The following is a 23,498-nucleotide window of genomic DNA, read 5'->3' as shown; positions in this document are numbered from 1 at the left end:
TGCTCCAAATACAGGAGTCCCTTGCTGCTGTATCTGCAAAGGCCTGCATTTTCAGAGACTGTTTCCGTGGCCTAACCCTGACCTACAATGCATACGTCTCTGGAATGCTTGCAGGGTTTTGTGTGCAGCTGTTTAGCCAACACATTCTGTGTAAATAACTATGAAAGATTCTGCATAGCTCTTACGCTGAAAAGTCAGTAGAAATAGAGTCAGAAATAGAGTCAGTAGAAATATGGAAAAATTGAGATATGGAAACAAAAATTTCTTGTTGGATTTTTTTTTTTTTTTTTTTTTTTTTTTTATCCAACTGATCACATCTTTAAGCAAAAAAGCACTGTTTCACAATGAATAAATGTATTACTGCATTTAGGTGAGAAATTCAGAAGGTAAATGCTTCACAAAGATTTTGGCTTGTAACGAGTAGGGATGCTGCAGCATATTAATTGGCAAACATTGCATTGCTGGAGAACCTGCCTCTTCAGATACGTTTACTTTAAATATTAGTTTTCACTGGATGGAGAAATTATGCAGGAGAAAGTTAAACTGTGAAGCACTGTGAAGCAGGCATTTGAAAATCCAAGTCATCATTTTCTAATATACCTAACTAAAGCTCCTAGGCAAGCCAAATACTTTGATTTCATCATTGCTAGTTTGGTTCAAGCGCTTTTTAAGAGGAACTGTTTTTCAATAGGCAAAATAGGTTTTTTTCAGAAGCTGGATGACTCTTGCTTAATATAAATACAATGCATGAAGCATGATCTCATACTGCTGAGTATTAAAAAAATAGCAGAATCTCACATCCACTAGAAACTAAATTTGACTATTGCCATTGCAGGGCCAACTGTATGCTATTGGGGCTTTTTTGAATTTTTTATTTGTCCCTCACCACTGTGGTCTCTTTAGCTCTTGCCAGTAGGATAGGGAAAGTGAGACTCCTAAAACTCATCAAGTCGTAAAAGACAAGTCTGCAGGAAGAGTTGGGGGGTGAGGGGACAAGAAATGATTTTCAGCTGCACTAGCACTGAAAGCTGCTTTGGTAATATAAGAGAGTCTTTAAGGGACAGTTAATACCTTCTGGGATGATGCCTCCTCCAGAAAGCTTTGAGCTGGGAGCAGGTTTCCTCGGCGGCCCTGTCTCCTGCCGCCGCCACGGCCAGATGCGGCACCGTCTGTCCCTTGCCGTGGGGGGATGCACGGCATCACTGCCACTCGGCTCCTGCTGGCTCCGAGGGGACGAGGCAGGGGGTTAAAATGCAAAGCTGGGTTAGAGTAGCCCTTAATGATGTCAGTGGCTTGGCAAGGCCTCCCAGTGCCTTAAAACACAAAACCAAGAGGCACTGACAAGAATGAGGCTTCTCGTAAACTCAGTAAAATTAAAGCTTTACATGTCGAGAGAAGCAAAGCCACAGTAACACACGTCTGGCAGGGAACATCCTGATTCGCTAGAACAACCTCTTTTTCCACTGTCTGGGCTACTCCAGTCACTGATGTGACATCACCCTACTTTAAAATACCCTGATAATCTACGTGCCCTTATCCCGTGACCCAAACCCGGGTGTGCTGAGGCTCCGAGGCAAACGTGACTCCCCGCAGGGCGCCCGCGGCAGAGGTGCTCCACGCTCCCTCTCCGGGCCAGCCGGTCCCCTCGGGGCCGGGGCGAGAGGAGAGCCAAGGCGCCACAGGGCCCAGTGGCAATGAGACCCGCTCAGCAGCACCGCGGCAGCAGCTCCGCGGAGGGCAGCCCGAGGCCCTGGGGAGGGGCAACCTCCCCCTGCAGGCCTCCGCTGCCTTTTGCTCGCCCCGAGGAGCCGTTTTCACACCCTCCATGCAGGCGCACGCGCGTTCACGTAGGTGCCCGGCCAGCCGGGTTGGGCACCCRGCAGGGTTGGCCTGGCGGCGGCAGCGAGCACGCGGTGGCCGGGCAGTAATGGCGCTTCTGCGCTGGCACCCGCACTCATGCCGCCGGGGTGCCGTTCCCGTCGGCTCACGTGCCACCAGCCTTCCTGTGGTTTCCCTCATCTCACCCCAAAGTCGCTGTGGTTCAGAGCCCAACAAACGCGGCCCGCAGCGGGGCTGGGGCCCGCGGCACCGACAGCCCGAACCCCCGACCGAGAGCCAGGCACCTACGCCAGTCAATGGCAGTAACACCATGTTATTCTCCTCACGTTATCAAGACTTGAAAGCTAAAGTAAATAAATAAATGACAGTAAATAAATCATGATAAAAACTGAAAGCTGCCAACATGCCTGAGTGTGTGCCCGAAGAAAGCGCCGCGCTCCCCGCGTGGGCTCCCCTGGTTATGCTCCCTTTTCAGGCGGTCTGGGTTTGCGCCCAGCCAGAAATAACAGCATGTTAGCAAACAGTTTGGACTTGCAGTGCAGAGCGCAGGAGAAATGCTATTCCTTTCGCTCCCCCCTTAAGGATTATTCAGGCCTGCAGTAACCACCTGCATGGCCCTGGCTCAGGTGAGTGAAATCAGCACCGCCACTGTGGCCCTTCCTCTTCCCCGTGAGAGCGGGGTGGGTAGCCAGGCTGAGCTGCTGTGCTGGGGTGCCCAYGGTGCTCCTAAAAACAAGCCTGGTCTCAGCATGGTGGTTTGCTTTCCTAAATGAAATGTCTTAAGGTGAAAGCTAAGATCAGAGTGCAAGGGAAAGGTATCTTGAACTGTAAGTTTTAAGTCTTCTCTGTGCGTTGCTATTAGTGTCACCTGAGCTTTGCAAGAGAATCGGAGGGGAGGGTATCTTGCACTTCTGCTGGTGATCTCTCCTCTTGAATTTATGACCGACTACTTAAAACATTAAATGAGGTAGGCAGGCTCAAGAGCTGGCCTGTAGTGCTGATGGTTTATAATTGGCTAGGAACAAGTTATAGCTACTCTCAAAAATGAAGTATCCTTCTTGAACACTGAAAACACTTCTTTTTTCCCAAATAATTTCTGTTGGAGTTTTTTGTTGTTTTGTTTTTGGTGTAAAGTGTTAAAGTGGTTCTTAGTTTTTCAGATGTAGTTTGTACTGATGTTAAAGTGGGTTCTGCTGTCTTTTAACATTATGCTTTTCTTCAGATGCTAAAAGACCTTTAAAAAGAAACAAAGTGCATAGTATTAACTTTTTTTTATTGTATTTGTCTAATGTTACCATCAGAACTTTTCAGCAAGTGCTGCTTGAGAGTTTTGTCTTACTGCTGTGGAGTAAGTTATGTCTCCTCCTTCCCCTTAACACATTTTCTGTGCCTTATATGGAATAAACAGGGCAAATTATTTGATCTTACAGTCACATGCATAACTCTTCTCATACAAGTAATCCCCTTTTGATGATGCTGTTTCCCCCCAAAAATGAGGAAATACCAGTCAGAGCCCTGCTTGGTTAGGTTACCACATTCAAAGGGACTATCCAGAAAATGGATTTTTTTTTTTCTTATAATTCTTCTGGTTTTAGTATTGTAGATTGAGCAACTGAATAATTTTCTGTGTAGCTTATTTAGCCTCAGGTAATTGCCATGCCTGTCATTTATGTAGCATTTTGAAGAACTTATTCATCAGGATATGCTGCATAAAACTTCTAGGAAATGGTACTTCTACAAGTAAATGATTTAAACCATGATAAATTCGTAGTTTCTAATTTAAGGGGGGGGGGGGAAGCAAATCAACCTTTAATTTCACTTGCTTACTACCCCAGCTTTGGAGATGACTTGGGGTTTTTGTTTGTTGCAGTACAAATATTACTGGTGAATTATCATTTGTTGTATGTGAGTGTGTTTACAGAGGAGGAAGGAAAGGGGAATGTTTTAGGAAGTTACACCAGTTCCACACTTTCATTTAACATTCAGTCAACAGAATACTTATATTAATTCTATGCTATATTATTTTTGACAGATTTTAGTGGGATAGCTTCTAAATGTTTTGGGGAGCTAAGAGTAGTTTAGTAATAATCAGAGTAAAAGTCAGAATACAGTCAAGAAGCAAAATGGTGAAACATGTTCTTGTAGGTTTTATGCTAGTATATTTATAAATTATTTACAAAATGAATGAATGCTAAAAATGAAAAAAAAAAAAAAAAGCGCAGATGAAACCCTTCAGTAGATTCTAGTTAAAACTGGAAAAAACAGTGGATGTGTATCTGTATCAAGTCATTTGGTCTGCTTAAAACTATGAGCTCTTGTAGGTAGAAGAGCTCTGGTGCCTGAGCCATGGGCCACTCAGGATAGTTCTTACATCAGAGCGATCACTGAACCAAAGGCACAAGGCAATACTAATTCAGAACAAGTTACTTGCATTTATTACTGATAGTGCTATTCGATCCAGATCGAATTAATGGCAGTTATTTAATGGTGACCACAGCCCAATTTGTAAAGATATTTAGGCTCCCTTTGAAAAACAGTGCATGTGTGAAGTTCCCTGGATACTTCTTAAAGTTTGGATGATTTATTCTTTGTTTTGTTTGTTCCCCGCCCCACCACCACCCCTCCATTTTATGTGCATTACAAAAGAGGGAAAGGAAGTGAAACTGCTGATAGAAAGAAAAAGATACCAAAATTAATAATTAGGTAAACCAATAAGATGCATTTCCTGGAAGAATGTGTTATTTTAAGTGATCTTTGAAGAAAGGGAAACTACTACTTTCACAGGAACTGAAGCAAATAGACTACACAATTTAGTGATGACAATTTATAAACAGAAATCTACATAATTAGTTTTTGGCTGTTGTTAGAAACAAGGTATGGGACCACTGAATTGATCCAGTTTGGCACAGCAGTATTCTTATGCCTGCTTGTTCTAGTTATTCCAGTTATTTTAAATCTAAATTTTAAAAGGAGAAGGGAATACCTCTTTGGAAGTTCAGGAAAAGTATTTTATCAAATATGGGTACATATGAGATGCATCTAAATCAAAAATGGAGGAAAAGAAGTAATTGATTAAAACATTAGTTTTAAGGTTCCAAAATAGCAAGCAGCAGAATTTAAAACAATTATTAAATACTTAGAGTGAGACAGAGGAATACTTTACTTGTATGCTGTTCTTTAGCTGGGTTTGAATAGTGCTGTATTTTTGTGTTTGTTTTGTTTTGTTTCATGCCAGATGTTCTTATCAGAGAAAACAATGGTGATGTGTTTTAATATTGATGAGTTGAATCTCTTGGGAATAATAGTATATGTACCTTCTCAGAATACAAATTGTGGGAGGTTTTTATAGTGTAATTACCATAATGTATTGAATTTTAAGTAGAACTCTTTAAAATTGAGGGAAGAGGCCTTTGTTTGTTATCCCTCTTCTATCTACTTTCAGAGTGATTTGCCTTTTAAAACTATGTATCATGTCTTGGTGGCCTTTAAAAAGTAAACACATAAAACACCTGAGGTACAGTCAATCTGTCAAAGTAACATGCCCTTAAGCAGCTTGTAAACTATTAAAGCGGCATAATATTTTTCTTTCCAAAGTTACTACTTGATGCATTTGAACAATTGCAGTGTAATTATGGTACCTCTTTCTGACTTTTTTTTTTCCTTCCTCCCAGGAACTCAAACACTGAAGTCCTGAAATTATAAATGATTTGGTAACAAACTAAGCTTGCAATGCAGGCAATTAAAACCGTGGAAAAAGAAGTAACTTTTATAAAGGAAAAACTTTTCACAGAATCTTTTCTAAAGAAACAGGAGTGCAGCAAAAGCCCAGTAAGCAGGCAGCTCTGTGAGGAGCAGCCATTGGAAGGAGCTGTCTGCAGCTCTCAGTGCTGTACTGAGCATGTCCCAACGGAGCCCGGTGCAAGCAGCACATTATGCAAAAAGGCAGCTCTAGCAGATGGGGGAGAGGCACAGCAAGCGTTTGCTTCACTTGCATCACCACCGCTTGAAAACAAACCTGGATCGCTAGAGGGGATCTCACCAGCAGGCCAAGGGAAAGAAATCCGGGAGCATGGCTTGATTTCCGAAGGTTTTGCACTGCAGAAAATCATGGGGAATCAAGATGGGAAGCTAAAGAAAAATACAGGTGATGTGCATGAAGGAGGAGAGGATGTCTCTGGGCCCAAGGATACAGATGGCACAAAGAAGGTAGCGGGAAGCAGAAGGGGACTGGGGAAGCATTCAAAAGGAAGCGAATCTGGCAAAAAGAAGGGTAAGTCTGACTCAAGGGCCTCAGTGTTTTCAAATTTAAGAATCAGAAAAAATCTGTCCAAGGCTAAAGATGGGAATAGTAGTTCGAGGGAGGATGTTTTGGAAAGCCAGGCCTTGCCGACGGGGGAGCTGGACAGTACTCACTCAATTGTTACCAAAACTCCAGATATAAGCATCTCTGCAGATGAAGGCGGCCTCTCGGACACAGATGCTGAACATTTTGAAATCAGAAATGAAACTGTACTGGTTGCAGCAGAGGCACAGGATGGACAAAGGACCAGCTCTGGCTCTGATACAGATATATACAGTTTCCATTCAGCCACAGAACAAGAGGATTTGCTTTCTGATATCCAGCAAGCTATTAGACTGCAGCAGCAGCAGGGGGCAATTAGCATTGGAAGCGAGGACCTTGTCACCAAAACAATGGGCCGACACATGGCTAATTCTCAAGCAGCCCCCTTAGATTTTGAACGGTTTCTTTCAGTAGCTCCCTCTGACAAAGCGAGCAGCCCAGACGCTGAGGAGGCTTTTCCAGCATTATCTGAAATTGCGGAAAACATTCCAGTCTCCTGTGCAAATGAAAGTGAACTGAAAGAGGCGGTAAATGGAACGGGCTCTCCTGGTAACGGCTTATTTAAAACGCAAGAACGTAAGCTATTGATCGAGGAACAGGAACAGCTTACTGCCGGAGTGGATGCTGTAGCTACTGAACTAAAAGATGATTTAAATGGAACTGCAGTAGAAAACGGGTCTCAGATAGACAGCTCCGCACTCCGTTTTCCAACCTCAGTTACAGATTCTGAGACTAAAATTAGTGATGTGCAGGCTGCTGATTTTCAAGGTTCAGTAACAGAGGATGGTATTTCAGATGCAGGCCACAATCATGCAGCTGAGACTCAGGAAGATAAACACACTCTATCAGCCAATCAAGACGACCTGCCTAATGGTTTATCTACTGAAATGAAAAATGGCATTTTGTCCTCTGAGGGGACAACAGGCAGTCCGGTGCTTGGTTCCCGATGCTTTAAGCCGTATCTAATTAATCCTTGTTACATCAAAACCACAACTAGGCAACTGAGTTCTCCCAACCATTCACCTTCTCCCTCCCCATCCCAGAGCCCACTTTTTACAAGGAGGCAGGAGTCCTTCCACAAAAAAGAAAAAGGCTCAATCAAGAAGCAGAGGTCTGCTAGTTTGGCTGGTTTATTTAGTCGTTCAGCAGACTGGACTGATGAGATATCTGATCACAAATGTGAGATAACACAGAAGGTGGGCTCTGCAGGCTACTTGGAGCACAAGGGGTTCAGAGAGAAATTTCAGTTGGAAAGAGTGCCTTTGACTCATTCAAGAAAGTCCTCAGGGGTGCAGGCTTCTACAGAGACATTTCCCAATGTCTTTTCAGGTGAGTGACATGTATTATTATTTTTTTTCCCCTAGAGACTTTTTGAAAATATGTTTAAAATACTTTAATTCAGTCCTTTGCTGTTGCATGTTCTGATGTCTTTACTTAGGTCAACAGTTTTAAAATCAGAGGCCTAATCTCACAGATGCATTCACTTTTAATGAGAATAACCTCTCTGTATTTCATGTCAGCCTGGCAACAGTGCTAGTAAAGAAAGTGCATACCTCTTTGAAGTTTGTCTTTTTTTCTTTTTTTTTCCTTTGTCTAAATCTTGTAGAACAAGGCTGAATGCTTTACATTACTCTTGATAAAAATGTTCAGAGCCTCTCCACTGAAAGCAAGCTAGCTCTCTGCATAAATAGATCTTTCAGAGATGAAGTAACTGTGATCCTGTTTGATTTTTTTTTTGTTCTGTTTTGTTTTTTGTGCTGGGCACTGCTCAGATGCAGTGTAAATATTTGAAAGCTGCACCTGGCAGTAGACTGGGGCAATGATGAGGAACTTGCCCCAATTCACTTGGAACAAAAAGGAAACGGGCATGCAAGCTCAGATGGGCAACACTGCAGAAAAGAACCTCTTTCCCCTTCAGAAGGACAAGGAAGGAGGAGAAAAAGGGGGCTTCAAAAGGCAGTAAAAAATGGAGAAGAGAGGTGAAACTGCATGTAGTAAAATTTGGTAGTTTTGACTGATTGCAGGCACATTGAGGAGAAGAGTCTTTTACCTTGTCTGTTAGGCAGCTTAGAAGGTTATACTTTATTGCACTTTAGGTTTTCTTTTCCTCTCTCTCTTCCCGTTACTTGGAGTTTCTGTAACACACTGAAGTTTGCACAAAGCGAGAAGGCCTGTGTCACTTTAGGAGGTATGTACATACAGAAAACTCCTAAACATATTCCATTAATTATTCATTTAAATTGTAGAACTAAGAGAGTACAGAAACATATGTTTCAGTACTCCTTGCAAAAATGCAGTGGGATTTTTTTTGTGTGTGCTTTCATAAAAATAAAATAGTATGATTTATGCAGGGAACAATAACATGATTTAAAAATTATATGAAAGAAAAGAGTTGAGCCACTAGCAACTGTTTTTCATAAAATGACCACTTTGTTCTATATTGTAGATTTAAAAATTATATAATGTAACTATTTGCATTCATAGTTGCTTTTTCTTTGCACATTCTGCTTATAATCACAATATGATTGATGAATGAACTATTAAAAATAGTTAAATAGTGGGGTTTTTGTACAGCAGCAAACCCTAGGAGTTTGAAATGTATCAATTTTTTATTGAATTAAAATTACAAGACTGCTTTCATTCTTGTGATTGGGGATTTTTTGTTCAAGGCTAATACAATCTTTAGAGTTAGAGTTCAGGTTTTAGCTTAAATATAGTTTTGGCCAGCCCCCTCTGAAGTGAGCAGAATCTTTTTCTTGTATTTTAAATCCCTTCCACCTATTATCTTAGATACAATTCCAAACATTCCTATTTCCAAATTTTACAATTTGTGGTGATCACTACTTTCAAAATTGTAATATATAATACATAACCTTTTGCTGTGGATGCTTGACATCATCTTAAAAACAAAGTGAAATAATAAAATGTAATGCATTGTCAGTAATTAGGCTTTATTTTCTATATATCTTTTAGATTTCTATATTTTCTGTCTGAAAATAAATTTTATGGGGCAGACTTGAAGAACTTGAAGTTACTTCTTGAAGTCTAATTTGACAGGAGCAGTCTTCTTCACCTTTCCCCATGAGTTTTTAATTTTAAATACCTACTTGTTTTATCATGTTTTCCCACCCACAATTAAGGCTGTCACTGTGAAGCGATCAGTGCCCAAAGCAACAGTAGTTCTGTCTCTTATGAAAGTTCCTGTGACCCTCATTTGCATGGATATGCCAGCTGTCTTTACAGGCAGAGGACAAYTATACCTTTCAGTTTATGCAGAATAGCCTGAAATGACATAATGCTTTATCATTTTCTCTTTTTGATCTTTCTTCTGCTTTTTAAAAATGTAGTTATAAGCTGAAAATTATTAAGAATGCATAAATAACTAGTATAAATGGAAAAGGGAAATAAAATCAACATTAGTATCCTTACAAACTCTCACTGCATCACTAGCAGGAAGGCCTGTTTAAACCAGTCCACATAGCAACAATTACAGAAATAATTTCCTTGGAATTTAACTATTGTTACTGAAAAACTTTGTATTTTAACCATGCGGTACATGCATCAGTTTGGGGATTATTATCAATGTTTTAAAAAGCATGTTATTTATAGTGGCTCATTTCTATCTTTTTTTTTTTAATAGCTTTTTGCCTGGAGCATTAAATCCCATCTTGCTGTGCAGTGACTGCAGTGTTATTCTGCATTTCTAACTATAATGAAGTAAAATATTCCACAACACTTTAGTCATTGATTTTGATGACAGCAGGTTCTAAGCAAATGACTGGCCTACTTTTGCTCTATGCTGTAGTTTGGCTGTGTGCCATTTGGTTTTCACAGTGATCTRTATGTACTCTAAGGCTGTTTTAATGTAAAATGTAGAGGGTAACCAATAGCTGGAATTACATTGTTTGTATATTTTTCCCATAAATTTTGATAGAAGTGATTGAAGAAATACATATTTTTAAATATTTATCAGATGATCATTTAAAAATGATCTTGGAGGAGAAAAAAAAATCAGCCTGCCAAGAAGGCTCTTCCAACTTTGCCGTTTTGCATATTTGTATTTTGATTTATATGAGAAACAAGCAAYGTATGGTGTTTAGAACTTGATGCATTGGCTAAGGATGCAGTGCGGACGATTTTATGGGCATTTTGTAATTAAGACAGCAGATCCATTTCTTTTATGATGAGGACAGCTGTGTTTGAAATTGCAGTGGTGGTAATTACACGTTCTAGATTTCAACCTGATGCAGAGTAGGGCCAGGGCTTTTATGCTTGGTCCCAGGAGGCCCAGGCTGAACCTGAATGGAGAGGGCTGGCTCTTTCTCTGCAGTCTGTGTCGATGAATGACTTTTACTCAGAGGGTATCTTGGAAAAATGGAATTGATGTTCCCAAATATTAACATAACTGATATAGAAGAGCTAGTAGATTTAGTTAATAAATAGGACTTTAGCTTAGCATTAATTTGAGTCATGGTGATAGCATGGTGATAGCAATGGAGTTAGTGAGGGTTTCTGTTATATATGCTGAAAATGCAGGTTACTCCAGATCCCATATTGTAATTAAACACAATCAAAACAAACCCCTGCCCATTCTAAGCTCTGTTGGCTATGTGTTTGCCATCAAACAGATCAGTTATCTTTAAATTTGAGAGACTTATTTTTGTCATGTTCTAGCTTAAAACAGGAAACAAACAAGCAATCAACATCAAAAAAAAAAAAATCCAAGCTACCATAAAACAAAACCTAAAATCAACCCCGTGCGTGTGCCCTCAGGGCCTCTTCCTGATTTCTGTGGGCTGCAGGCCTGCTGCTTACAAAGGGCACTTTATTTCACTTTTACAGTGTAACTAATGACAGTGACACCCACGTGCAACTCCAGTACTTTGCCTGCAGCCTCATTGAAAGGTCTCAGTATAAAGTATGTGRGAACTGGAAAAAATAGGGTCACAGTTTGCTTCTGAGAAATATAGTCGTTGTTTTTAGACACATCTGCAATTTCTCTTTCATTTGGATTTCGTGTGCAATACGGGAATGGGAACCACACAAGTCGTGTCCCTGGAATGCAGAACTGCCTCAGTGTTGTTACGATTAATACTTTGATCTTTATCTAGAGCTTCATTGGAAGTAGCAGGCCTTGGTCATGGGGCTCTGTGACTGCCTCTCGCAGGCCACTTCTCCCCAAGCACCACCGCCGCTTGGAGGCCGGTCTCGCAGCCCAACTCGCATCTGAGCTAAAAATGTGTTTTGTTTCTGGCTGCCTGCTAATCTTTTGGGGGGTGAAAAGAGGGAAAGGAAAGGGAAATTTTTATAGCTGGAGGTCCAGGCAGTGTTTCAATCTGTTTGAGATGTGGCATGTGGGATCTGGCTAGAACTAGTCACTAAAGGAGATAGTGTTCTTCAATTATAGCATTTTTAAGATAGCAACTGATTATTCCAGTGTGACTAGCTATATGAAATTTAAATTTGAATGTATTTATTGGATCTGATTGTGCTTTAGTATTTAAAGTATTTATAAACTGTTTAATAGTTTTTGTTTCAATCCTTCCCCCATATGCCTGGGCTTCTTTTTCAGRRAATARGCYTATTYYCTGAATAAGCTTTACTGTTTTCTCTATAGTGTGGTGTCTATTGAAAAATAAACATGACATTGAAAAGCATGGGAATATTTTAGGCTGAAGGATCAAATTCTAATCTGAATCACAGTGATTAGAAAGCCCAGAACTACTAATTGGCAATGGTATTTTGTTTGTGTTTTCTAGTTTAACCAAGCTCAGAATATGGCAAAGTGTATCCCCAATAAACCACCCTTACCAAAATTTGAGTTTACATAAGGAGTGGTTGTGATAATATATGTAAGTGTAGGTGTTTCCGTGTCTGTAGCTTTGATTATTTTGAAGTACATCTAAAGAGCATTGTTCTCTTGTGATTAGGTGGAATTCAGCAGTTTCTAGAAACTAACCTTTATGCATACAACTTTTTGGGGATGAGGTGAGCTAATACAAAGGGGCGCAGGATTGAAGCAGTGAAAGCTGTCAGAAACATGATAGAAGGATGCAAGAACTTAACACTCTGCATCACTGCATTCCTGCCTCTACATGCAATATAATACAAGACCATTTGAATTTTATTAAGTGTTTTAGAAAAGGCAGCAATGTAGGTTCAGGATCTGTGTCACTCTAGAAAAAAGTAACTGATGGTGASTTACTTCCTCTATCCTGCATTCTTGCCTTGCAATTCATACAGAGGAAGTTATGGAAAATGAAATGGGCTGTGGTACATTGAGTACAAAGTGACCGTTGCTCATTTTATTTCCATATTGCTGCTATCCAGAATAAGCTTCCTCCACATTCTGAGCCATCCGAAGGGGATAGCTAGACTCTCTGACCATGAATAGGCAGTGGGATTATATTTTTCTGATGCAAAACTTTGCATTATTCTCAAGTAAATACAGAACATGACTTATTTTATTCATGGATATAAAGCCCATAGAACCATTCAGTCAGCTAGCAATTTTTGCACCAATAAGCAGTGGTTGTGGGAGTATGCGCACCCCATCCAGCATGTAGTAATAAATCCTAATGTAAATAAAACAATTTAAATATATGTGTACAGAGCACAAGAAATGCCTGAGAATTAATGATTTTGGTGTTTTACTCTACACAGTGGAATAGTGGCAGGAATGCCTGGTCACCAGACAGACGCGTCACTGGAGTGTTCTTCTTTGTCAGTAAAGATATGGATTGTTCAGTCTTGGGACTTGTACAACGTTTATCAGAGGTGCCAAAGCTCTGAATCTGGTGTGAATTTGAATCAGGCGGAAGCATAGATAATGTTATTGTGGAACTAATTACAGGGAACAGCTTTGATTCTAGAGTATATTTGTGATCTAGCTTAGATCTCTGTTAACTTGTCCCCTGAAGATACATAATGGTAGTGTGCAGAGAAAAAATAACTGGCATATCTTCTCTTCATTGAACTGTTAAGGGAAAAAATCACTATGCAAAAGAAATCAGTGCTGCAGTAACACTATAATTAGATATGTTAACATCTGCTAACAGTCGCGTGAGGAAAAAGTGGTTTTCATTNAAAAAAAAAAAAAAAAAAAGCCTTCATCATAGAGGGTATATCCGAGTACTATTTTGTCATGCAAAGAGGCAAGACAGTACAGTCTGCTGAGAAATGGTTGAGAGAAATATTTAATTACATCAACGTAAGAACATGAAGCTCTAGTTACAGTAAGGAAGGCATGTATTTAAGTCTTTTAGTCAGATAAATTCTAGAAGAATATAACCACACAAATATTATCTTTTACGGTGTACTTTCATAAAAAGCAAAGCATTAACTCTTCTTGTTCAGARTCAAATGGCATAATTCTTAATGCAAATACTTACCAGCCAATGGTAAGAAGATAGCTGAAAGACCACTTAAATTCCACATACTAACAGTCTTGTGAACACCACTGTTTATATTAGAGATGCAACATAATATTCCCTCCCGCCCCAGAGGCATTTTTTCAACTTCTGTGACATGTAATTTGAGCTGATTTGAAAATAGGAAAATCAGTCTAAAATAAGAAATAACGGGGTTTTGTATTTCTTGGTATTTCTCCAGATATTCCAGCAAGCCCCGAAGTTGAGAGTACCGTAGACCAAAGCAGTTCTGAAATGATCATTGTCATTGTTCTTTCTCCCCTCCATTATTGGCTGGAAGTGGGAGAAGAAAAAACCTCTCTAAAGCACCCTGGTAAGGTTTTATGATGGCTGCAGCATAGTGGAGAGGACACCCTACAACAAACTCACAAGAGCTAGAAAATGAAATACAGGATGTTAACCTGTATGAAAAGCAGTTGATTAGGATAACAACACCCTCCCTCTGCCCCAACATGAAGACTTATACGACATGACTATAAATGCAGCCTACCTTTCTCTCCTTATAGATTAATACTGATAAATGCATTTTCAGAGTATTACAGCTTTGGTTTTGTTTAGGATTGCTTTTTATTAGTATTATTAATAATAAATAGTAATAATACTAAACTTCCTTAACTTGCGAAATGCAGAAGTAGGTTTCAGACTCCAAGGCCTCTCTCTGTCTCTTTGTATGAGACCCCAGACTAGTGCTGTCCCTGCTAGCAATTCCCAGTACAGACTGGGCTCACAGCACAGCAGGAGACAGGTACCTGTCCTTGCCCACTGGCAAGGAGTGCTTCTGTCTTGCTGGGGTCAAGTCTCAGTACTTGTCTCTGTATGAGGCTGCAGCTCTTGTCTCCCACTTATTGGAGAATTCAGTGGGAGATTCAGCTCTGTACTGATGATCAGCAGTATCTTGTCTTTGGGCAAGGGCCCAAATTAGCCTGTAACTCAGAGCTGCATCTTTACTGCAGAAAAGACAGATTTAGTGCAGGAAATGTCATTCTGGCCTTAGGGCCCTGGAAACTTATTCTCCTGCTTTTAGTTACAAACTGATTGTCACTAGTAAGAAACTTGCTGTTGATCTGGTGTAATTAAGCTTGAGTTGTTGCTGTGGCTCAGAGTAATTAAAAAGATATTTTGGCGCTCTCCCTAATTTGTTGAGACCAATGGCTAAGCCATATGTGTAAGCAGTTGGGAATGAAAACTTGCTATGTTAGTAAAGGGCATCTTAAATGCAGCAATACAGAGAGAGTGCTCAAAACTTCAATGAAAATAACATTTTTGAACTTAAAAGAATGCAGTTGGTTCTATTAGCAACACTGTGTTTGAAGATCAGTACACAGAGGGTAAAAATCCATTGCTGTCCCTTGGAAAGCTTATTGCCTGTGTTTAAGATTGTGCTGACTGGAGTCAAGATACTGAAGTAGAGCATATTTTTGTCTCACAGAATATTTTTGTCTAATGTGTTAGAGAAGTTAACTAAACTTCCAAATAAATAACGTTTGCATGTATAAACTTAAAATATACTCAAGAAGGAAGCTTTGAACATACTTAAAGAGAAAAAATATTTGCATACTGTTTCATAGCAATGCAGGTATATATTTTTCTTTTTGATGGAATGTTGTTCTCATCTTCTGCTTTTCCCCTTCTTCATTGTATCAGGTTTTGTTTATGGATATAAGGGAAAAGAACTTTTGTACATTATGGTAAAGAACATAACAAAGTCAGCAGTTATTGTAGTTGAAGGAGATGATCAGATCTTCAGGTGAATGGGTGCTGTGAAAGGAAGAAAGCTGAAGCAGACTAGGATGTTAAGTGAAGAGCAAGTTTTAAGAAATACATTATTTATGTCCCACTTCAGAGTTTTGCTAGAATGAAAAAAGGCAAAACAGGTTCACTTATATCTTGTGACCTGTGGCTGCCTGTGCAAAAACACAGGTTTTTTTCTAATGTAGGGAGCATGTCGGATGAAATATGGAACAATTTGGAATAAAGAAGTTCTACAAAACTGGGTTGTAAAGAACAGTGTGTATCAGTATGGGCTGATAAAAGAAGGCATTAGCAATGGCTGCCTAAAAAGGCATCAGAGGAATTTCTTACTTTACAGAAGGAATTGTGTCTTGCTGGCAGGCTGTGAGTACCTGGCACAAGAATAACACCTTCACATCACAAATCACCACAGAAACTAAAAGGAGAGAAAAAGATAGAATTAAATACTTGCTGAGAGGAGTCTAAGCTCCTGGAAAACATGATCTGAAAGTTGCCAGAGATGCATATGGTGCATAAAAGATTTGATAGACTCATATAGATTCTACTCTGTCATAACTTGCTTTAAAATTAGAAAAGCTTTAGTAGTAGACTTCTGTAATCTTCAATAATGTTGCATTAAAATCTGARGAGAATCAAGGTCCAATGGAGCCATCAAATATAATGTTGTGGAATAAATGCCTTGCTTATATTTTTTAAAAAATACTTTGTGCTATCTACAGTTGCATCATAGTTTGAGAATTATTTGGCACATAAAAACTTCAGATTATGAAAGATATTTATAAATCTACAGTGGAAAGTAAGGACTAAACCATGGATTAATACTTTGTCTTTACACTGTTATATGTACATCACATATTGGAAAATTTAAGGTGGAAGCATATACAAATATATTTCAGCCACCATGAAGGCAAAAACTCAAGCAGTTCAGTGCTCAAGTTAGGCAGGACTAAGGTCTGCATTAACTAATTTTTCATTTAATAGTATTTCACCTTTTTCCAGCATGATTTGTGCAAGCCTAGCACATGGTTAAGTCATCTTCTAGTATCTCATTTGATGAGATGCCGAACTTGATGTTGTTGCTGTGTCTCATAGCCAGCACAAGTGGAGCAAGCAGTTTTAAAATACGCACGCTTAGTTCTGTCCCTCACAGGATGTGGATGAATGGAGATATTTCTTGAAACCTCTGTTAACTTGTGACAGCCTATCTGGGGTGGCTTTTTATTTGATTGAATCAGTGGTCTTTCCTTGTCATCTTTTTCATTTCTTTTTCCGGTGTCCTGTTTTCAAATGCTGCCAGACCTTGACCTTTTCCATCATAGGTGTGGAGGTTTGTCCAAGGTGCTTCTTCTGCTGCCTCCTGCGGTGTAAGAGCCCTTCTGGCGACTTGCCCCACAGGCTGCCAGTGTAGCAGCTGCAGCTTCTACCCTTGCTTCCAAAGGAGCACACACTTGTGTGCCCTGCCTCTTTTGGGGATATTTCAGGTGTCTCTTTGGTAACTATTGCGTGTTTCTCTTACTGTAACTGCATAATGGACTAAATGCTACTTGTTCTAGTTAAGCAAGCTGTACTGGCAATCATGGAATCAGTAAGGTTGGAAGGGACCTCTGGAGATCATCTAGTCCAACCTCCCCGCTCAGCAGGGTCACCTAGAGCATGTTAGACAGGGTTGCATTCAGGCGGGCCTTGATCTCCAGAGAAGGACACATGATGTGCTTACTCAAGCCCTTTTGCACAGTTTGCAATCTGTTGAAATGAATAGTGATATTTTTAGGGCTAAAGTAAAGAACAATTCTACTTGCTTGAATTGCTATGCCATATCTTTGTGTGTGTTGGGGGTGGCTTATTATGCAAATTGCGTAGAATTCTTACTAATAATTTTTAACACCACTGTGTTGGAGTGAAGGTTGTAACGAGCACACAAAGGAGTTGATATTTTTGCACAGGGTTTTTTTTTTTTTTTTTTTTTTTTTTTTTCTTTCTAAAGAGTTAGATACAGAAGTGAGAGAAGTGAAATTAGTAATTGGTAGTTTTAGTCTAATTATTTTATGAGTATCTATGAATGTAATTAGTCCATCAATCTATATATTCTTCAGTGGGATTTAATAAATATGTATTTCTGACCTTAAAATTGCATTGAACTCTGTGTAGACAGGTACAGAAAGCCATGAGAGGCAGATAATATAGATGTATTTCTTTTCCTAATTCTCTTGCTTAGACAAACTTTCTGCTCTTAGTTCCTGAAATAAAGATATTTTGTGGGTTTGGTTCGTACCATCCATGCCAACAGAAGGAAGTCTGGAGGAAAGCTATCAAGAGGAGAAAAGACTATTTGAGTCTTCTCAGGCACTGCTACGCAACCTTAGCTTTACTGTAATATTTTAAATAGTATAACACAAAAGAAAGTATAAATCAATATATTCCCTCTGGTTGTTTTGCCCTTTAGAAACGTGTATGCGTATGGATGCTTAATGCATGTATTAGCTACTGTCCTGGTAATAAAAACAAAGAAAACATTTTTATAACAGAATTATAAGGATAGATGCTATAACCCTAGACCTTGACAAGTTTTGTCAKTTTTAAGGCTTAAGTTGTCTAAAAATTGGATTTATGAAGTACTTTATATTTATCATAGTGTGAGGATTTTTAGATGTTTCCATTTGTTATATAACCATGTGTAGACATGTTGCTTGGTGGGGTTTTCCACGCTTTATGTAACCAGACTGTATGAAAACTGCCACACAGTTTTAGGAAAGTATCTGTCAATGAAAATTCAATCCCACCTCCCCCCCCCCCCTTTTTTTTTTTAACTTGAATCATGAGAGATTTGGAACAATATCCTAATCTAAATCAGCAGAGGATTAGGAACTCTGCAATGAAAAAGTACGATAAATGAGTTCTTTAATCCTGAAATATTGGGCGTAATCTTTCAGGTCCGGTTTCAGGAAAGCAAGAGACTAAATTAATTTGCTGTATTTTTAAATGCAAATGGATACACTATGTGTATTTGTGCAGGCCTTAGGCAGCTTCTTATTTGAAGAGAAGAAATGGCGAGATGGCAAATTTCCTTAAGTTTCCAGTTCTATTTAATTCCCTTGTTTCCACGTATGCTTTTGAAAACCTGTCCTTTCTCAGCAGTAACAAGTTTTATATTATGTTTAGGCTGACTGGTACAGGCTAGCTGAAAACTATTTGAAGTTTGAAAAGATTAGGAAATGAAATTAAAATACTAAAGTAATATAACACTCAATCCTTGAAAAGTTAATTGCGTATGTGAAACATTAGTCACTCAGTGTCTTGTATATTTGAGAACTGGGAACATACATTCAACAGCAGAAATTTAGAAACATGAAAATAAAGTGTGTAGGTGGTTGGTTTGTTTGTTTGTTTCCCTCTAGGAAATGACTCCGCTGACTTTTTCTGTGAGGTTTGGTGGAAAACAGATGAGGAGAACTTGCACTGCAAAGTACTTAAGAAATAGTATTCAGTAGTACTGTAAAGAAATCTCAGATAACTAAAGTAATATGGTGTGGTTTGTATTACTTATTTTCCAATTTTAAATTTTGAATCAATAGAAATGTATTTGAAACAGAGTTAATAGCTCCCATACAAGTAAGTGTGTATGGAAGTCTTTGCAGCGCTTTTGTCTGCCAGACATGTTTGTCCTCTTCCTGCATGCTGGGAAACATTTGATGCTGCACGGTTTGGTGACTTGCCAGATGATTTAGGCCTAACTTATGACCTGGATGTTAGTTTACATGGGGGACAGAAAAAATGTGATGATTGAATGAATGATGAATTTGATAATGAGAGAATATAGAGATATGAGGCAGCAAATGTCTAACAGTATTTCATAACTCTTGAACATGGTAAAAATCAACTTTTTCTATATTTTTTTTCTTTTTTCATCTACGCTCGTACTTGGATTCTTTTTTTTGTGCGAGTGGAAAAAAACATAAGATGGCTATAATTGTCTTCTATATTCTCCAAGACAGAACATAGAAGTGCAGTATAGAAGTGTAAAACATATTCTGAAAGAAAATACATTTTGTCCCTTTCTCCTTCCTTTTCCTTTTTTCCCCATCCTAAGCCCCAAAGATCAAGCAAAGCTACTGCTGACTTTAAAGCCTATGAAATAACTTTGCTGTGTGAGCATCTCTGAGCCCACTGAAGTGTGTGAGGGGCAGGAGACAAACCGATTTCATTTTTTAAACATGTAAGCACTACATGAGTCATCATTAATCCTTGATGAGATTCTGAATTATGACTGGGCTTTCAGGATTTGTGTTGCAAAGTAGTTCTCTCTGTGCATTGGGAAAAATTAAAAGGAAAAGTCTATCTCCTGTCTGCATAAGTTAAGACATGCTGATGCAGCTGCTCTATCAACAGTGGAAATGTGGTGTGTTTGGACATTTGAAAAAAGATTCACAGGGGACAAGCCCAGAGTGGTAGCTTTTGGAATATTAATCATTTTAATCATAACTCTCAACTTGTGCTCACTGACAGCTGAGCTCTATCTTTTCCAAATGCAATTTAAGGTGGATAGGAGGCACATTTTTAAAAATAAACATGAGTTTGTAACAACACACCCGTTAGATAAATATTATTGCAAACTATGTTGTAATTGTAGTTTGAAGGTGCATGCGTTTTGGGGGTTTGTTTGTTTTTTCTGTACATTTGTGACTAGTGTGTTTATTTCTCCTCTTTCTCTTTTCCATTTATCCCTCTCCATTAATAAGTAATTCCGAAGTCCAAAATAGCGTGTTTATGGTATTGCTAGTTTTTAGGAGTTTGTTACTCACCCTATTGCTCTTTGAAAGCTTGGGATTTGCTAAACAGACTGGACAGGAAAAAAGCTAKAATGGGAACTCACTGACTCAGAATTTGCCTACGTTTCTCTGTGGATAACACTAAACATGTTTTCAACATCTAATTCTATATGCAATTAAGTATGAGGCAAATCTGACTCAGAAGAATGCAGATGTTTGAGGAGAAAAATGTTGCTCTGGACTATGAAGCAGTAGCAATAGAAAGATGAAATGCTTTTCCTTCGAAAATGAGACAGTTTTATGGGAGAGGATGCCTATAGTCAAAGTCATGACAAACAAGGTGGTTCAAATCATTAGAAGTGATGGACAAAGTCTAGAGGTTGCTGCCATACGCGTAGAAGCATAATGCATACACAGACACCTCTCTGTAGCAAGGAAGAATCTGTGGTTGTTTCAGGCCAGTGTTGTGTGAGATTATTATATGAAATTACTATATTTCATAAAATATTGACAGTATATGACTATTATGTCCTATAATACATTGTTTATAATATTTCATTATTTTATGAAATAATGTTTGTAGAATGACTTCTGTAGAAGCAAGCTTTTCTTTCACCTCCATACTGTATCTGAATAATCTAGTTGCAGAAGATCGAATGTTGACAACGATCCTACTAGAACAGCATGTGTGCTCACATTTCTCTAATAATGAGGCAGTATGAATAGAAACTGTACTGGGACTTATGAATTTTCAATCTCCCATGAAAGACTTGCATGTAAACTTGTAGCTGGAGGTGGTTTTGATCAATAGTGTTACTTAAGTCTTGGTAATAGCGACAGGACAAAAGCCTCTAATGTAATCACAAGGAGCTCATGAGATAGTAGTACTTCATCCTAGTGGGAATGAGAGGAAGAAGCAGAAGGACATGGAGGGAGAGAGCAGGTAGAATTTGGAAACAAATTTTTAGCAGTGACAGCAAAAGTAAGTTGCCCACAGAAGACCAGAGTACCTGATGCTTCCAAAATTAGTTTCACTCTTTTATTCTTTTTTTAGCTAATAATTGTGTAATCCTCTGTAAGCAAAATATATAGAGTCTTTTTGTCTCTTGCTGGATTTTAACAAGTCTTCTCAAAGGTACTAAAAAGTAACTTAACAGACTATATTATTCTTATTTGCTGAAGGGTCTTGGCAAGATCCTCAGACCACTATGGGAGCAGATAAGATGAGATGCCAGCGTAGTATGAGGTACTTCATCAGGGAATCTACTTTTAGTTCAAATCAGAAGTGGGTTAAATACCAGCAGAGTCCAGTATTAAAAAGGTATTTGGTATATCTGATCAAAAATATATCCTTCATCTAGCCCTGAATTAAAAGTAATAAATGTGATTGATTCTTCCACATCGCAAACATCTCGCATGCCTTCCTGGTGACTTAACTGTGGGAGCAGATAGGATGAGATGCCAGCGTAGTATGAGGTACTTCATCAGGGAGCTGGGGTGCTTCTGTTGTGGTGATGACTTTGGCTTTTACCTGAAAGTGAAGGAGAAATAGTACTTGCCCTTAACAAGGGAGGAACTACTTACCGGTAAGCAGCAGCTTTTGAATGCCATTCTTCCATATAAAATAGTTTCCTCCTATCTAGTCCCATTGTGCTACAGCAACTTCATCCGTTAGGCCCTGCAGCATCCCATAATGTTGTTTCAAAGAAAATTAGTAACGTTCTGAAGTACTGAAGCTGTTTGTTTTTATAGGATCACTTCACTTTCCCACCTTACCCCCTCCCTCCCCCGAAAAATTATATTGTCTTTTTATAACTTTGGCTAGTTTTTGTTTTGATTTTTTTTTTCTTGACACTTGTGATGCTCATTCAATTTGATAATAAGCCCTAGTTGGTTAGATAAAAAACTTGAGTAGTGTAACATCGCATTTTAAATATATTGTTCAGAAAGTGCCTTTGAACATACAGTCTGTTTATTATTGATATATAGACTTGTCACAGCTGTTCATTAGGAAGTCAGTTCTGTAGGTATTGAGGATTAAACCAGTTTCAGCTTGTGTTTGGTAAAATGTGTTAACAAAACTGACGAAATATTTCTTAAACTCAAATTTCAGTTTTTGTCTTCAGATGTCCATAGCCATTGTAAGGAACATACTCAGCATTAGAGAACAGCTTTATCCACACATTATTACCTTTGTATTGATGATATTAATTATTTTCTTGAGTCAATCTATATTTGATGCAAAGATAAGATTAATAGTACTGAAGTTAGCTGCAGTGATGACATTAAATTGTTGATTCTTTTAGATTAAGAAGTATTAACTTCTTAAAAGTTAATCATAAGAAGTTAATTATTATTCCCCAGTTTATTCAAGGACTGATAATACACTCAAGAACACTTCAGTACAGATGGATGGCATAAACAGTGCAAAAATACAATAAAAAAATCAGATTCACTAATGATACTATTTTTAAGCATATACTTATCTCATATTGCCTGTATGCTAAAATATGCTTGAATGAATTTAACAGGCAATAATAGTTAATAATTACTATATGAATTAAACTGAGTAAATGGCAACTAAGATTTTGAACAAACAATACAGTATTTGATCTTAAGACTGTTAAAAGGTGCTGTTATAGAGAATGAATGGACAGATTAAAAAACAAGCACTTATTCACTTTCTTGTAATTTGCAAATGCTATTTGTTTTCATCAGTTTAAAGCAGTGGTCAGGAGACTTTTTCCACTTTTGGATGTACAGGGAGAAGACTCCTTAAGTTAGAAGTGACCAGATTATTTTAAAGATTTTTTTTTTCCTAGATGTTTCAAAAGTAGTGGACAACAATTGAATATTTAACACAGCATGAAGAAATGTATAATGTTCTTACATTCTACTATTTTTTTTTTGTGCAGAGGGCTTTTTTTTTTTCCTCTCTTCTATGGTTAATGTAAACGAAAAAATACAAGAATAGTTAGTGTAGGTGAACGTAAAGCCTTGATTCCTTGACTTTCCTATTATCTTCTTCACTTCTAGTCATTTAACTAGATGATTTTTCCATGTTTTCCGTCTTTACTCAGTGATATAAGATGATACTATGATAATATGACTTCACTGAGCAAAGCACAACGCTAGCAGAAATGCTAGCTTTTGGTGTGCTGGTGGCAGTGTGATGCCAGTCTTGTGGGTTTTTTTTTTTTTTTTTTTTTTTTTTTTTTTTTTTTCCTGACACTTCCTTATATGGATAAACCCCAGTATTTATAGCTAGGAGAAGTTATTTGTTGCAAGGAGTGATACTGGCTAGTTTTCAAATGCAGTTTACCCCCTTTTTACCTACATCTAAGCATACAGAAGATAAATGCTGTTCAC

The 23,498-nt window shown here is 38.4% G+C and overlaps 1 protein-coding gene across 1 annotated transcript in view; it reads left to right on the top strand.

Annotated features, from left to right (window-relative positions):
- The first annotated feature begins 5,946 nt into the window (after positions 1-5,946).
- Positions 5,947-23,498, top strand: part of FMN2 (formin 2) — a 166,493-nt gene continuing 148,941 nt past the window's right edge. The window contains exons 1-2 of the mRNA XM_085298284.1: positions 5,947-7,510; positions 13,793-13,924. Coding sequence (XP_085154410.1) covers positions 5,947-7,510; positions 13,793-13,924 — 1,696 coding nt within the window. The remainder of the gene's footprint in view (positions 7,511-13,792; positions 13,925-23,498) is intronic.

Source organism: Rhea americana, unplaced genomic scaffold, assembly GCF_003343005.1.
Source record: "Rhea americana isolate MKP2758 unplaced genomic scaffold, rheAme1 scaffold_137, whole genome shotgun sequence".
NCBI lineage: Eukaryota > Metazoa > Chordata > Aves > Rheiformes > Rheidae > Rhea > Rhea americana.
The sequence above is the reverse complement of the archived record's forward strand: the minus strand, read 5'-3'. Positions and strand labels throughout refer to the sequence as shown.